The 14,065-nt window shown below is 41.2% G+C and overlaps 1 protein-coding gene across 3 annotated transcripts in view; it reads right to left on the reverse strand.

Moving 5' to 3' along the window:
* tmeff2a (transmembrane protein with EGF-like and two follistatin-like domains 2a) overlaps window positions 1–14,065 on the reverse strand; it is a 144,826-nt gene that overhangs the window by 77,441 nt on the left and 53,320 nt on the right. For all 3 annotated transcript variants that reach the window (XM_083921748.1, XM_083921747.1, XM_083921746.1), the window contains exon 3: window positions 2,108–2,237. In XM_083921748.1, the coding sequence (XP_083777874.1) occupies window positions 2,108–2,237 (130 nt within the window). The remainder of the gene's footprint in view (window positions 1–2,107; window positions 2,238–14,065) is intronic.

A 14,065-nucleotide genomic window follows, 5' to 3' on the forward strand; every position in this document is an offset into this window, starting at 1 on the left:
GATCAAGAGCTTCTCTGTGGTATTCTATTTGTCATACAGTGAGTATCTATTCAAAAAATATCTTCCCTGAATCCCTTACAAGATCAATTCAAGTACTCTTTGAAGAAGATAAAAGAAAATGAAATGTCTACACATTCCAGAAAAGAATAAAGTGGCCATCAAGATAATGTGTGATTCAGCCGTTCAATTTTCTGCTTTGTTGAACATGCCTCACGGCAACAGTGTTACAATAACTACCTATGACAATTTGACAAGTATTTACATTTTATGCCTTTTGACATTTTAAAATTATGTAACAAAAGGTCATTCTTCTATTTTCTGTTTAACACACCAAATTGAAATTAACTGTGTAATTAACTTGTTTAACACTCAGCACTTGGTCTGTTGAGCAATGCAGTGTTCAATTCCGTGCGAAGACATTATGTGGCTATGATGGAATCTTCATCTGTTCAATGACAATACTTGTCCCTGTCAATGTAGTTGTACTTGTTACATTTAAGTGGGAGGAAATACATCACTCTGTCATATCTAGCAATTTTTTCATTATACGTTTTTTTCATAATTCCTTTGAAGAAATGCATGATGGTGTAATTGCTAAGCCCCATCCACTGGAAGCATTTACATATATTGATGATTATAATATTTAAGCATGAAATTTGAACTAGTGTATAAACAATGTTCAAATTGGATATGGTTTACATTTTTAGCATCCAAACTTTACATAATGTATATGCTTACAGTTGCTTAATATCACACACACGAGTGTCAACATTACACTCTGTTTCCATCTTCAGTCTGACATTGCCTCGACTAACTCATTTGGGGGAATTAGATTTTCCCTGAACAATAAGTAGAGAACGACATATCTGCCTGGATAAAACGTCATTTAGATTCTACCCTGATATGGAGCCATGCCAACATATTGGTTTTGGTGTCGTTTCAAAGGGAAACTTTGCCAACATGCCATCGATTCATGTGATCACAGCTTGACAACAGCATTAGCCCCGCCCCTGGCACTGATTGGCTAATCGATAGTCCCCTGGCGGCGCTCACAAGGTCAATTACTTTTTCAGTTGAGAAATCAGTTTAGAGTGTTACCTTCGTACTTGAAGATTAATTCATTCATCTTCAACCGCTTGTCCCTGTCGGGGTCGCGGAGGGCTGGAGCCGATCCCAGCTGACATCGGGCGTGAGGCGGGGTACACCCCGGATATGTATAATCTTTATTAAAAGCTATATTTTTAATAATTCACCCACGGGGTGTTTTAGGGGTACAGAATAAAAGTATTGCTTTTCCATAAAAAATATATTTAGTCTGAATTAATATATATTTTTGACAGGTTTGACAATGACTTTCTGTCACATTCTGTTTACATTGTACCAGCCAATAGCAGCCGGCATTGCAGGTTGCCAGGGTTGTAGGCTGGCACTGGGTGAAGCAAAGGGGGCGTTATTTGTCCCAGCAGCTGAGTGACCAGAGACGGGCAAAAGCGAGAGTCAAAATAGGCCAAGCATTCACTCCATGGACTGAGAGAAAGGAGTTCAAATGCATTAAAACACACGCCCAAATGGCTACGTTTCTCCTTGATTGGTGAGCTAACTTTCATGTTTACTTAGCTGTAACGGCTAACGCTAACTGTCAGTCAAGCTCCTCTGCAACACTTGTATTTGCCGGAGGGAATGTGTTCAAACAGGCTCAAACAGACTCCGGTCTCCTGTAAGCTACTGGGCCGGGTCTGATGAACCTGGCAACCACGACTGATGGAATTATTTTTTGTTGTTGCGACTATGATCTTGAGAAACTAGATGGCGGTGTTCTGCTCATTCTCCATATTCAACCTTTAAGCATTTCCTGTGAGTGTTAATGTTGTGTGTACTGTAAGGGTGTGTTCAGTGCTCTTCAGTGTGTGTGTGTGTGTGTGTGTGTGTGTGTGTGCGTGTGTGTGTGTGTGTGTGTGTGTGTCTGTGTGTGTGTGTGTGTGTGTGTGTGTGTGTGTGTGTGTGTGTGTGTGTGTGTGTGTGTGTGTGTGTGTGTGTGTGTGTGTGTGTGTGTGTGCAAGCTTTTTTTTATAAATCCGTGAAGTCCCCATAATGTAAATGTACATACCAGCAGGGCAGGCGCCTTCTGACACAATAAGTACTTCAGACTGCTGCTTGCAGGCATCCCTGCGCAAGAAACACTCGTTCTGGTAGTTCTGATTGTTGGTGCCGCACACTGGGGCATAGTCATTGTTGCACTGCAGAAAGGAGAGGAAAAAACAGGTAAGGACATGAGCAAAAGCTGAGGAGCTCATTTTAAGGTCATCTTGAAAAATAAACGTTGAGAGCTCATCTTAAAATAAAGCTGATGTTCATTCAATATTCAGATTGACAATATTATTCAGGATTGTCTTGACAGGGTAAGAGGTTACACAGCTAAGAGCTTAATCAACGCTGTGTGCAAGGGTCAACTCCATTTCATTAATTCCACTTTAGAAAACAAATGTGAAGGACTGTATTATTTGCATTTTGCAAGTCAGGGTCTCTATCCATCCTAGAGTAACCTTTTCAAATGGAAAAAGAGAGATTCTCAACAACACATACAGTATAATTCCAGGTTTCAACAGTAAACAGCTGCCAGGTTGCCATTGGCAACCATTTCAAGAAATCTTCAACCAATTCTTGGCCTTTGGTTGCCATCAGTGGCAAACACTTTATAGAGAAAGCGAAACATGCACCAAAAATGAATATTTAAAAAAAATGTTTTTGATGCATTAATGATTGAAATATTACTGTTACAATCAGAACCAGAACCAGACAAATGCAGATGATATTGTGTGTTGTCTCGCGTGTGGAAGGCATCTGTTTTTATAGACGATGGGGAAGCAAATTGAATTAAACTTTAACTTAACTAACTTAACTGTGGGGTGAAAAGTTCTTAATAACCCATCAACACCACAAATGAATGTGCAATGTATTCAACTCACATAAAACAAACAAACAGATTAACCTGAATGCAAAATAAAAACAAACTAAAAGGAAGTCTGCACATTTTTGGGTCACATTTTTATTATTCGCCTGACCTTTAACTGCATAGTATCTTAAATTCTGAAATTATAGGGTGACTAAAAATGGCAACCACATTTTCAGTTTCGGCAACTTCTCTAAAATAATTAGTGTCGAGGCCCGAATTCACAAAATATGAATGAATAAATACATAGTGTATATTTTAGAAGTAAAATTAAGATGAAAATGAAACAACTTGCAACATACACCGCTTCAACCTTTTAAAAAGACCCCCTTTAGGGATGGCCATAACTAGTCGATTTCAATTGACAAATAATTTTTATAATCGTTCAACGCATTGAGTACTCTCTTTTACTATGATGTGCTACTAAGACAAGTGGCTAAGGCCAGCCACCAAGCTAATGTGGTAACAGCCACCAAGCTAATGTGGTAATGTGGTAAAGCCACCAAGCTAACGTGGTAACGAAAACAGTGCTAGGCTGCCCCAAGATCAATTTTCCACATAACATTAGACTGACTCATCTTATGGTAAGTTAGCAAAATAATATTGTGTTCGCAAAAGTCAAGATGAAAATGCAACGACTTGAAACATACACCACTTGTTTTGACCTTTTAAAATAAACTACTTAAATATGAAATTAACTTTAAGTGCTCATCATTAGAGAAATTCTACCAATTAAATTTGTCAAATGTTAGGGTATGAATGTCTGTTTGCACAAAGACATAAAGTATCTTTACGACAGACACCAGCAGAGGTCCTTTTAGTGCAAATCCAGTGGTTTAAAATAATTTACGGTTCAACCTTGGAATGAGAAGACCTCAATTGTCTGATGAAAGCTTTTTTGGCAGTATGAAATTCATTATGTATATTTTCAGCCAACCTTGGTGAAAGAGATGCAAAATGTTTTGATTAAACTTGTGCAGTGTACCTAATGGGTTAGATTATGACTTGATAATAATGGTAAAATATGTTGTAAAATAAAATGAGAATGACCAATCCCCAAGAGAAGCACTAATACATACAACAATTAAATCATTCAGAAAAAAACAGGATACAGTATACTTTTTATTGAACCAGCCTGCAGTTGGCAGTTTGACATATTTCTAAATTAGTTTGGAGATTTACAGGGTGTACATTTAGTGACTATCTACATTCAGTTATAAAGAACAGTTGGGTGAATGCCATATAAGCTTTGCATTCAATTATGGAGCTGACAATAACATCACCATTTTTAAGACCTTGAAAACATATTTTCTCAATCAGCAACTTTTTGAGTCTTAAATTCTTTATGAATCTTACATAAAGATGTTTAGCTCATTGAATCATACTTTTCCTTTCTACAAAGACTTGCTGCTATTGAAATCGAATGAGAGTAGAACAGATATTGAACTGTCGTCTATTGTCATTTGACTTATTCGAGAGAAAATGACGATTGCTGTTATACGTGTATCATACTCACCGGTTCTTAATAAATTACCAATGGAAAATGTAGCAATTAAATCCAGCAATAATCACTTCCTCTGTAGCAGCAAAGCAATGGAAAAAGTGCACAAAAGATGCCTCCCATGCTTCATACTACTCCACTGCCCCTTTGACGCAAAAGCAACTGGACTTAGTTGTTGACTTGGAAGACGTTTCAACTCTCCTCCAAGAGGATTCATCAGTTCATGTACGCATCTGACCAGGCTGGGACTGGTCCAGCTATCTGGTGTGGAGATCCAGGTACAAGGCCGATGATGTCAATGGAACTGTTTTTGCCAACAACAACTTTTGCATGGATAGGTTCATTTACTCCTCTTTCAAACCATCAGTTCTCTCTGTCCAGGATGTGGGCATTGTTGCCCTCAAAGGAGTGGGCTTTCTCCTTGAGCTGAAGTGGACAGCAGAGTCCAGGCCTGAGGATTTAGCTCTCCTGTGTTGGGCCATGTGAATATGCAGTGGTTGTTTTGTTTCTCCAATGTAGAGATCTTTGCATTCCTTGTTGCATTGGACAGCATAAACCAGATTGCTTTCGATGTGTGGTGTTCTGTCCTTGGGATGTACTAGTCTCTGTCTGAGTGTGTTACTGGGTTAAAAATACACAGGGATGCAGTGTTTGTTGAAAATCCTCCTGAGTTTCTCTGATACCCCAGCCAAATACAGGATGACTATGTTGTTTCTTAACCACTTTGGTTTTCTTTCTGGAAGCAGCTGCCGTTTTCACAAAGGTTCAGCTGGGGTAACCACAAGTTGTGAGGGCGCCTCTTAGGTGCTTGCGTTCTTCCCCTTGGGCCTGTGAGCTGGTGGGTACGTTATCAGCTCTGTGTTGCAGGGTTCTGATAACTCAAAGCTTGTGTTTCAGAGGGTGGTGGGAGTCAAACAGTAGGTATTGATCTGTGTGAGTGGGTTTTCTGTATACCCCAATGTGGAGGCTCCTGTCATTCTCCATATGGACGTCACAGTCTAAGAAAGGCAAACTATTGTCCTTGACTTCTTCTCTGGTGAACTTGATGTTTCTGTCCACTGAGTTTATATGTTCGGTAAAAGTTTAAACCTCTTTGGATTTGATTTTAACCCATGTGTCGTCCACATAACTGTCACCAACGACTGTCACTCCAGTGGCTGTCGTTGGCGCTTGGAGCAAAAAGGGTTCCAGTGACATCATCTGCCTTGTACCTGGATCTCCACACCAGAGAGTTGGACCAGTCCCAGCCTGGTCAGATGCGTAAATGAACTGATGAAGCCTCTTGGATAAGAGATGAAACGTCTTCCTAGACAAACAACCAAGTCCAGTTGCTTTTGACTGAAATTTATTTTGGAATAACGATGACCTGGACAAATGAGAGCATTCACAACACTTTTGTGTCCCAACCAATCCTGGCATCGGATCTGCACCCCTGCAGGTTGGTTAATGTGGAAGTTAGCCCAATACAGTGACACCACTACAATACAGCAACAGTATACATAAAGATGGCTATCCCTCTGATCGTTTGTGTCTAGATGATAAACCTAGATTGCCATAAACCTTAACCTTACCCATTCAAGGTCAATGCCCAACCTCAACCATCTAACCTTAACTATTCGAGGTCAATGCCTAACCTTAGCAATCTTGTGAAACTTTCGTAAATCTTGGGTTGCCATCTAAACCCCTCTGACCTCGGATCCTACTACGATGATAAAAAAGGAAATACCAACTCTAATCTCAGTTTGCTACACATTCTGCATTTATCTTCTTCAAAAATGGCAGCATCCACTGTTGCTCACCTCAAGTGTGAGCAGGAGCAGGTTAAGGGACTTGCTCAAGGGCACTGCGCAAAATAGCTGCTAAAGTACAGGAGAACATTACTCATTCATTTCCCCACATGGTTGTTTGCTTTCGAGCAACTCTAGATTTTTAAGATGACTGATGGCACAAGAGCACCGAGTCTTAGTTTTCATTTTTTGGCTGAAGAAGAGAGATATTAATTTGAGTTGATATCGATTCCCCTGTGCTACACTGCAGGAATAACAAATGTGATCATTCAATTGAGAAATATTCCCTTCTATTCCCTGGGAAGAAGGAATCGCTATCAGAGGGTACAGAGAAATTCTTGCTCCGAAGTCAGAGCCCATAACCTGATTAAATTTAGATGTGCTGAAAAATGGGCAATGTGTGAAAATGTTTTCCTATTGGGTGTGACATCACAAGGACAAGGGGCTTGTTTGAGAGTCCCCACAGGAGCGAGGCTATGGAGCTCATGACGTCTTTGTCTCGATTGGACTGACCTGGAGTCTGTTCTCCCTGGGCCAAATCATTTGACTGAGACCTCGCAGAATATTATATGGCTCTCTGTGTATTTCCATTTTGGCCCTCGACTCACACACCTGAAATCCCGACTGTTTGAAAACATTCGCCTTAGGGAATACATTCAAAAATGCCTGCCTCCAATTTTAGTGTGGACAGGGCAAAAAGGCAGCTTTGTTAAAAAGATGGCGTGATACAGTCAGGTGTTATGAAGCAGTAAAGAGGCGAACTTTGCCACCACTTTTGTTATATGTAGAACAAAGAAACGATGGATACAGCAGTCGGCCAGCAATTCCCATGTTCTGTGAGGTAAAATTGAAACTGTTTTTGGCTAAAGAGCCTGGTAGCTTTGAACAGAGCATAGATAATGGTTTCAGTTCCTCATAAGAAAGGGTTGTCTTCAGGCAAGGTAATGTAGAGAAAATATTCTAAATATAGCGTACACTTAAAGTGAAATTCCAGTGTAAAATCATCCCAGACTCTTTTTAGGCGAATACACTAATCAAATAAGCCATCAAGACATTTTTTTTCGTGCACAAACAACTAACGGAGAAATCTGAGACAGTCGCTAACAGTCGCTTACAGCCAAATGCGGCTAACATTGATTAGTTTGGGGCGGTGAGTTGAACGCATTTAAACAGCTTTTTTAACCACTAACACTGCTCCAAATTACATCAAACCTCTGCAGTAGCATAAGAGTCCCTACATATTAAACGAAACAAAGACAACGTAGTTAGTGACATCAGAGTTTATTAAAAGAGGGTTTTGAAAGACTTACCAACTCGACCGGTAGCAGCTTGTCTCGTAGTAATGTCAATTCAAGGATATTACAAATTCATTTCAAAGGGAAGGAGCCCATTGATGATTTATTCCAGCTTAACAAGTAAACTTTGGGGTTTGATAGTTTGGTGAAATATAAGTTAATAATAGATGGTAAAAGGTTTGGAAACGTCCAACAGCATCTTTCCTGCAGCGCTGAAACGTCACGCCAGAGGTCAGGGATCAGGGGGCGTGTTGCCGGAAGACGCACAGGGAAAGACGACTAGCCTGCAACTTGAAATGAAGAGAGACAGAATGGTTCGTGTTTGTATCTTTCCCGAAACAAAAATGAAAGCTTACAATCCAGAGAGTTTTCATAGGCTGCCATTGCGGTACGATGACCGTGCTCTGATAAACCAGTGGCTTATTGTTTTAAATCTAGACATTGAGATGCGGATCGTGACGGTTAAGCAGAGGGATTACTGTGTATGCAGCAAACATTTGGAAAAAGACGACTTCATAATTCCTAGGAGAGCTTCTGACCCAAAGAACCCAAAGAGTGCATGCTTGAAGAAGAATGCCATACCACGAGTGCAGCAACTGGCTACGGATGTTTACATGCGTTCAACTCGCCGCCCCAAGCTAATCAGTGTTAGCCACATTTGGCTGTAAGCGACTGTCCCAGATTTCTCCATTAGTTGTTTGTGCACAAAAAAATGTCATGATGGCTTTGTTGATGAGTCTATTTGCCTAAAAAGAGCCTGGGATGGTTTAACACTGGAATTTCAATTTAAACTAATAATATACTTTTTAGGTGGCTAAAATACATTTAGCTACTGCCCCCTCCACAACATCACATTGCTTAACTCCTGTGTCAGTACTCCTGTCTGGGCACGTACCAACTGCCACACAAAAAAAAAGTAACAAGACTGATTTTAACCAACAAAAGATGAAAAACACTTGGTTAGGATTTGAAAAAAAGCTGATAGTCCACCACGGAAAATCGCCAACCCAGATGTGCATCAACGCACAAAATAAAAAACGATTTTTGCCAACAAGAGGTGACAGTCAGGGCTAGGCATGAAACCACTTGGTTGGGATCAGGAAAGAGGTCGTGGATTGGTTGACTACGAACCTGCGCACCTGGCTTTAAGTCTTGTTTTGTACGTGCCATCCATCCATCCCGACATCCCTACATATGTGACAGATCGCTGTCTTATACTACGTCAAAGTGCGTTCACCGTGGGATATACACACTATAAATACGTGGACTACACATGAATATCTGTGCATTACTTTTCGTACACCCGGAGATAATACACTGACTAAAGATAAATACCTCATACAACTTCGCTTCAAAATATCGGAACTATTAATTTCAGGGAAAAATAAGTGGCCATTTAGTGGGCCTCATTTATCAATCTTGTGTGAAAACGGGCGCAGATCTGAGCGCAGAATTGGTCGTAGGACAGGACCCAGGTGTGATTTATGAAACATTCGTATCTGACCAATCTCAGCGTACGAATGAGCGTGCCTTGATAAATGCGGCGGCTGAATTCGATCGTCATTAACATGTTACACCCTTAAATATTCCTGGTTCGGAGGCCTCGCCCACTGAGGTCAAACATGGAGAGAAGAAACACTGGTAAGAAAAGAAACTTTTCCGACACACAGATCGGCATTCTGACATCCGAGATGGAGCAAAATAAAGATGTGCTTTTTGTCAGTCTTAAGAGTGGAATAAAAAGGACCCATAAAAACACTGTATGGAAAAGAATAACGGCGGCAGTCAACCCGAAGCAGCGCTCCACTGTGACCTGTGTGCGTGTGTGCGCACTGCTGAACCTGTGCTCCTGCTCTGTAGCGGGGTTTGCCAGCGGGGTTATTAGGTATTCCGTTAGAGGATAACCTTTGTCACCTAGAAGAACCATACAAAGATGTTAATCATCTGATACCTTGTTTGATTTAATGCAATTTATCGAGGGTAGCCACTAACCGAGGAGATGACTTTGGCTCTGCAGCACGCTTTCCTTTTCATTCATTCATCTTCAACCGCTTGTCCCTGTCAGGGTCGCGGGGGGGCCGGAGCCGAGCTGTTTTTAAATATAAAAGAATCGTGTGTGTCCCCCTGGCCACCATGTTTAAAAGCGATTGCTTGGCATCACAAATCACCTGCACATTTATCAAGTGGTAGTTTTGGTGATTGATGAATGCGTAATCATCCATGGATGGTGCCTTCAGACGGACATGAGTACAATCAATTGCTCCAACCACAATTTTTTTATTGGTTTTAAGAATCCGTTTTGATCTGTTCTTAATATGTGACTGCTTATGCTTAATGACAGCTGAGGTTTGTTCATTATTTTCAGCCAGATTTTGCTGTGCTGCACCGCAAATCCACAGGCTACACGATCTCAGACCTGACGTGATATTTGATCGTAGCTCCCGCTCACGTCCAAATTGATAAATGCCTAAGTTTGCCTGGAAATGGTCGTACGAACGTTTTTCTGCCGTACGTTCGTTTGATAAATGAGGGCCAGTGTGTTTGCATGCTTACGAGAAGAAAACATGAAAGATAAAACTTGACTTATTGTTTTCAGGATCAACTCAACAAACGGCAAATAATTCACCTCTTTGTTGATGCTTCAAACCAGTCCATTTATTTATACCTCTACCCAGACCCAATGCACTCAGGTGAAGACTGTCGAATATAAAAGCAAAATCCCTTAAATTGGTCATAATAAAGCCTCAGTTAATTGAACAAGACTCTAGCATTATAACATTCAAAGCTAATTAAATATTCTACCATTCTTCTGTATTGAATCTTAATTTTCCCACCTACTCATATTTCAGATAAAAAGGTTTTTGTTGGTGGTCTACACAAACTCTCAAACAACTGGTTATGTCATTGACAACCATGTGTCATTTATTTCACATCTTTTTAACAAATTAACTCAAATTTAATGACAACTTTAAACATTTGTCTCTAGCAATCCAGAGCTTGCATGTAATCTAAAAACTGTGAGAATGCTCCAATTCCTTTCTAAACCAAAAATGGACAATATATGGTTTGTGAGAAAGTGGGTGCTTATCTTGCTTGTTCAGGTCTGACAACAGAAACATATGTTAACAACTAAAACTGAGAGTACGATTACATGACAACACGGCATAGAGCAGGTGATCACATAGAGTAGGAGGGGACTGGACGCTTTGGTAAACCAGCTGAGACTCAGCACAGTATACCGACAGGCTTTCAAACCTGTCCTCACTCTCAGCTCCTTAAATATGACAGCTCGGTCAGTAGCCCTCAGCGTCTGTTATTGAGGCACAAGGCACAAGGCACCCTTTAGCATCCATATGAGATGCACCAGGCTTTCATCTGCTCAACCTCGGGCCAGTTAGATAACATAGCATAAAGAGCATTGATGCTGCTATTTCATTTGGTTGTCCAATCTAGCAAATATTTTTCTTTCAAAGTCTGCGAAGGGAGGAGGTTGGGGTGGATGGATGGGTCAGATTCACAACTTTCACCAAGGAGACCACTGTGTGTGTACTGTGTTAAACCAAAAGTTAACACAGACTTATTTAACTTTCACTACATATGTAATATACGTAAGCCAAGTTATGTAAGTAACATACTTTGTCATGTACATAAGTTCCATGACATACCTATTTTAACCTGACCTAACTCTCGCCAGATGAATTTTGTTTCCGCCTAGCAGAGGGATTTCAGGACCACTGAAAAATGGTTTAGCCAATTAGGACTGTCGGGCGGAATTTTTATAGATGTTATGTAGTGGAGAAGCAACTGTTTTGATTCAGACAACAGTTGCGGCTCACATCGAGGAAGCAGGCATCAACATTGATGCTGCTATTTCATTTGGTTGTCCAATCTAGCAAATATTTTTCTTTAAAGAACATCAGAAATCAGCTCTAAAGGCTTTTGTCAGTGGAAATTATGTTTTCTCTCTTCTGCCGACCGGTTTTTGCAGAAGCTTGATCTGCCAAATGGCTCACATAGAAACAAACCTGTGACGCTACCACTACCAGCGTCATGGGTTTGTTTCTATGTGAGTGGTTGAAGTAGCACGTCAATAAAGAGGACGGACAATCGTATGCAAGGATTTTTGATAAGGCCCAGCCTTCTTAAACACCTCTGCTATGGAGCGATCCCAGATGGATAAGTGGAGCTAGGCAGAAGTAAAGCGCAACAAAATTCATCTGGCGAGAGTCAGGTTAATTTTAACCCAAACCACAACCTTTTCTTAAGCTTTACCATTCCCTTAATGTTGAAAAAAAGGACCCACAAAAATGTGACGCTAAGGCTTGTCAGTAGTCCAATGTCCAAATGAAGCTTTAGTTGTATTTGCTGACCCCACTAGATGGAGCTCTTGGTTTAAAGAAAAAGGTTCAATTAATGGTAATTCAGTGTGCTTTCAACCCTTTGTTGAACAGAAAGCTCCATCTAGTGAATAATGAAAATGCCTCATGAAGCTTCATTTGGACATAACTACATGACAGCTTCCTGAAAGGGAAATCAAAACATCTTGATCTCCCACTGGTGGCTGGCTGCAGTATCAGAAAAAAATGAACACTTGATAAGAACCACCTAAAATGTCCAAAACCAACTTGTGTGTTGCGTATGGTTGGAACTTCAATAGCACACAATCACTACTGGGCGGACTATCCGGGATATTTTGGCTTCACTTTTGTACAGGGGGAGGAAGTGACGGCATGTCTTCCATCTTTATATACAGTCTGCGGCCTGACCAATCAGCTGTAAACGAGGAATTGGGAGTGAGAATGTGTTGGTCTCTCCCGCTGTTGTTGGATCTCAAAGTAAAGGACCTGAAAACAGCAGTGTGAATGAACATCATTTTCACACATAAACTGCTTTTTCAAATGTAGCTGGTTTGGGGAGAATGTCATCTGAGACACATAGACACACACAAGGTCTGATGGCCACAGGGAGAAGCGTAAAAATAACCACGCCATCGATTCAGGAGCCCAGGAGCACCAGAACGATCAAGTGTGAACACTGTTTCAACCAGCTGTGGGGGGAAAGATGGCAGAATACACACAAAGAGAGGAAAAGGAGGAGATGGAGTATATAGAAAGGAAAGAGAAACTGCACACTGGCTCTTTATCAAAGGGAGTGAGATGCAGGAAGGAAAGAGGCCGTAGAGAAGACGAGAGGCAAACATGGTGAGTAAAATTGGGCTTAGTGGGGGAGAAGAAGTCAGTGGAAATGGATGAGAGCGAGACAGAGGGAGACTGAGGGGTAATGAAAGTAAAGAAAAACACAGACGTGAGATGCAGACGGCTAGAGAGAGAGAGAGAGATAGAAAGAGATGGAACCCTGGCTCAACAAACTTGGCACGATAAAAAAGAACCACAGTGCCTGAAGGAACCAATGCACAAAAAAGAGCGAGAACATCATAAAATGAAATAAAAAAAGAACGAGAAGAAGAAATGAGGACACAGACAGAGAGAGGGAGAGGAACAGAAAATCCCCTCAAAGGAGAGCAGCAGAGAATGAAAAAATGGCAACCCCACAAAGGCGCTTGGAATAGCTTACTGCAGGGCCAGCGCGTTTTCTTTTTTACCATCCTCTATCCTTCCCCTACGTCCTCAGTCCCCCCCTTCCCTTCACTCTCTCCCATCTGGCTCAGGCTGTTCTTAACCTGGGGACTCACACTTTATGCCAGACATGATGCAACAGAAGGGAAAGCTGCCCGGAAGAACCCTGTGGGTGTCTTTTAAGAGTGCCTTCTTTTGTGTGAAAACTCCCCCAGCCCATCTCTTGATCTTTCCCAGTATTTGTCTCCCACCCCTGCGGAAAGGAGAGGGGTGATGAGAGGCTGAGTGATTTAAAACCTCTGTCTCCCTAAGAGGGAGCGGCTGCAGCTGTGTACAAATACTCATACGGGTGTATAAAGGAGGATCTAGTGTCCTATGGGCAGCTTAAAACATGTTGGGTGTATCCCTGATATATTTTAGATGAGGCCAACCAGGAGTGAGTGACTGAGACAGGTATGGAGGTGGAAATAGATTGCCAAACATAAAATAAGACAAGTCATAAAACATTGCACTCACACATCTTCATCTTGATGGAATCTTTCAAGTGATTTTCAACCAATCCTGTTGAAAAAACCTTTGCGCTTATCCGTCAAGTTCTTATTTATTCATCTGGGACTTCTCTTGACGTGACGTGAGGAAGAGAGAGAGCTGAGGTTAGAGATTTCAAACTTTCAAACCGATTCGTGTTTTTTCACGCAGCACATGACCATATTAGAGACAAAGATGTTTTTGTTATAGCCTTTGTCGGGGCGCTGCAGCTTTGATGCTTGGATTTCTTGATAAATAGCAGCGTGTGATGTTGGAGGTCTGATTATAGAAGCTTCGCTGCCTATTGAACTCGGCCCGATGACTGTAAACTGAATGCAAATGAAAAAAAGACATAGTGGGCTAAAACAGAATCTGAGATGTGTGTTTGCAAGAAGTAAGAAGTATGTTAATGAGAGGGGGTGAATGAG

This window comes from Echiichthys vipera (genome assembly GCF_963691815.1).
Source record: "Echiichthys vipera genome assembly, chromosome: 10".
Classification (NCBI taxonomy): Eukaryota; Metazoa; Chordata; class Actinopteri; order Perciformes; family Trachinidae; genus Echiichthys; species Echiichthys vipera.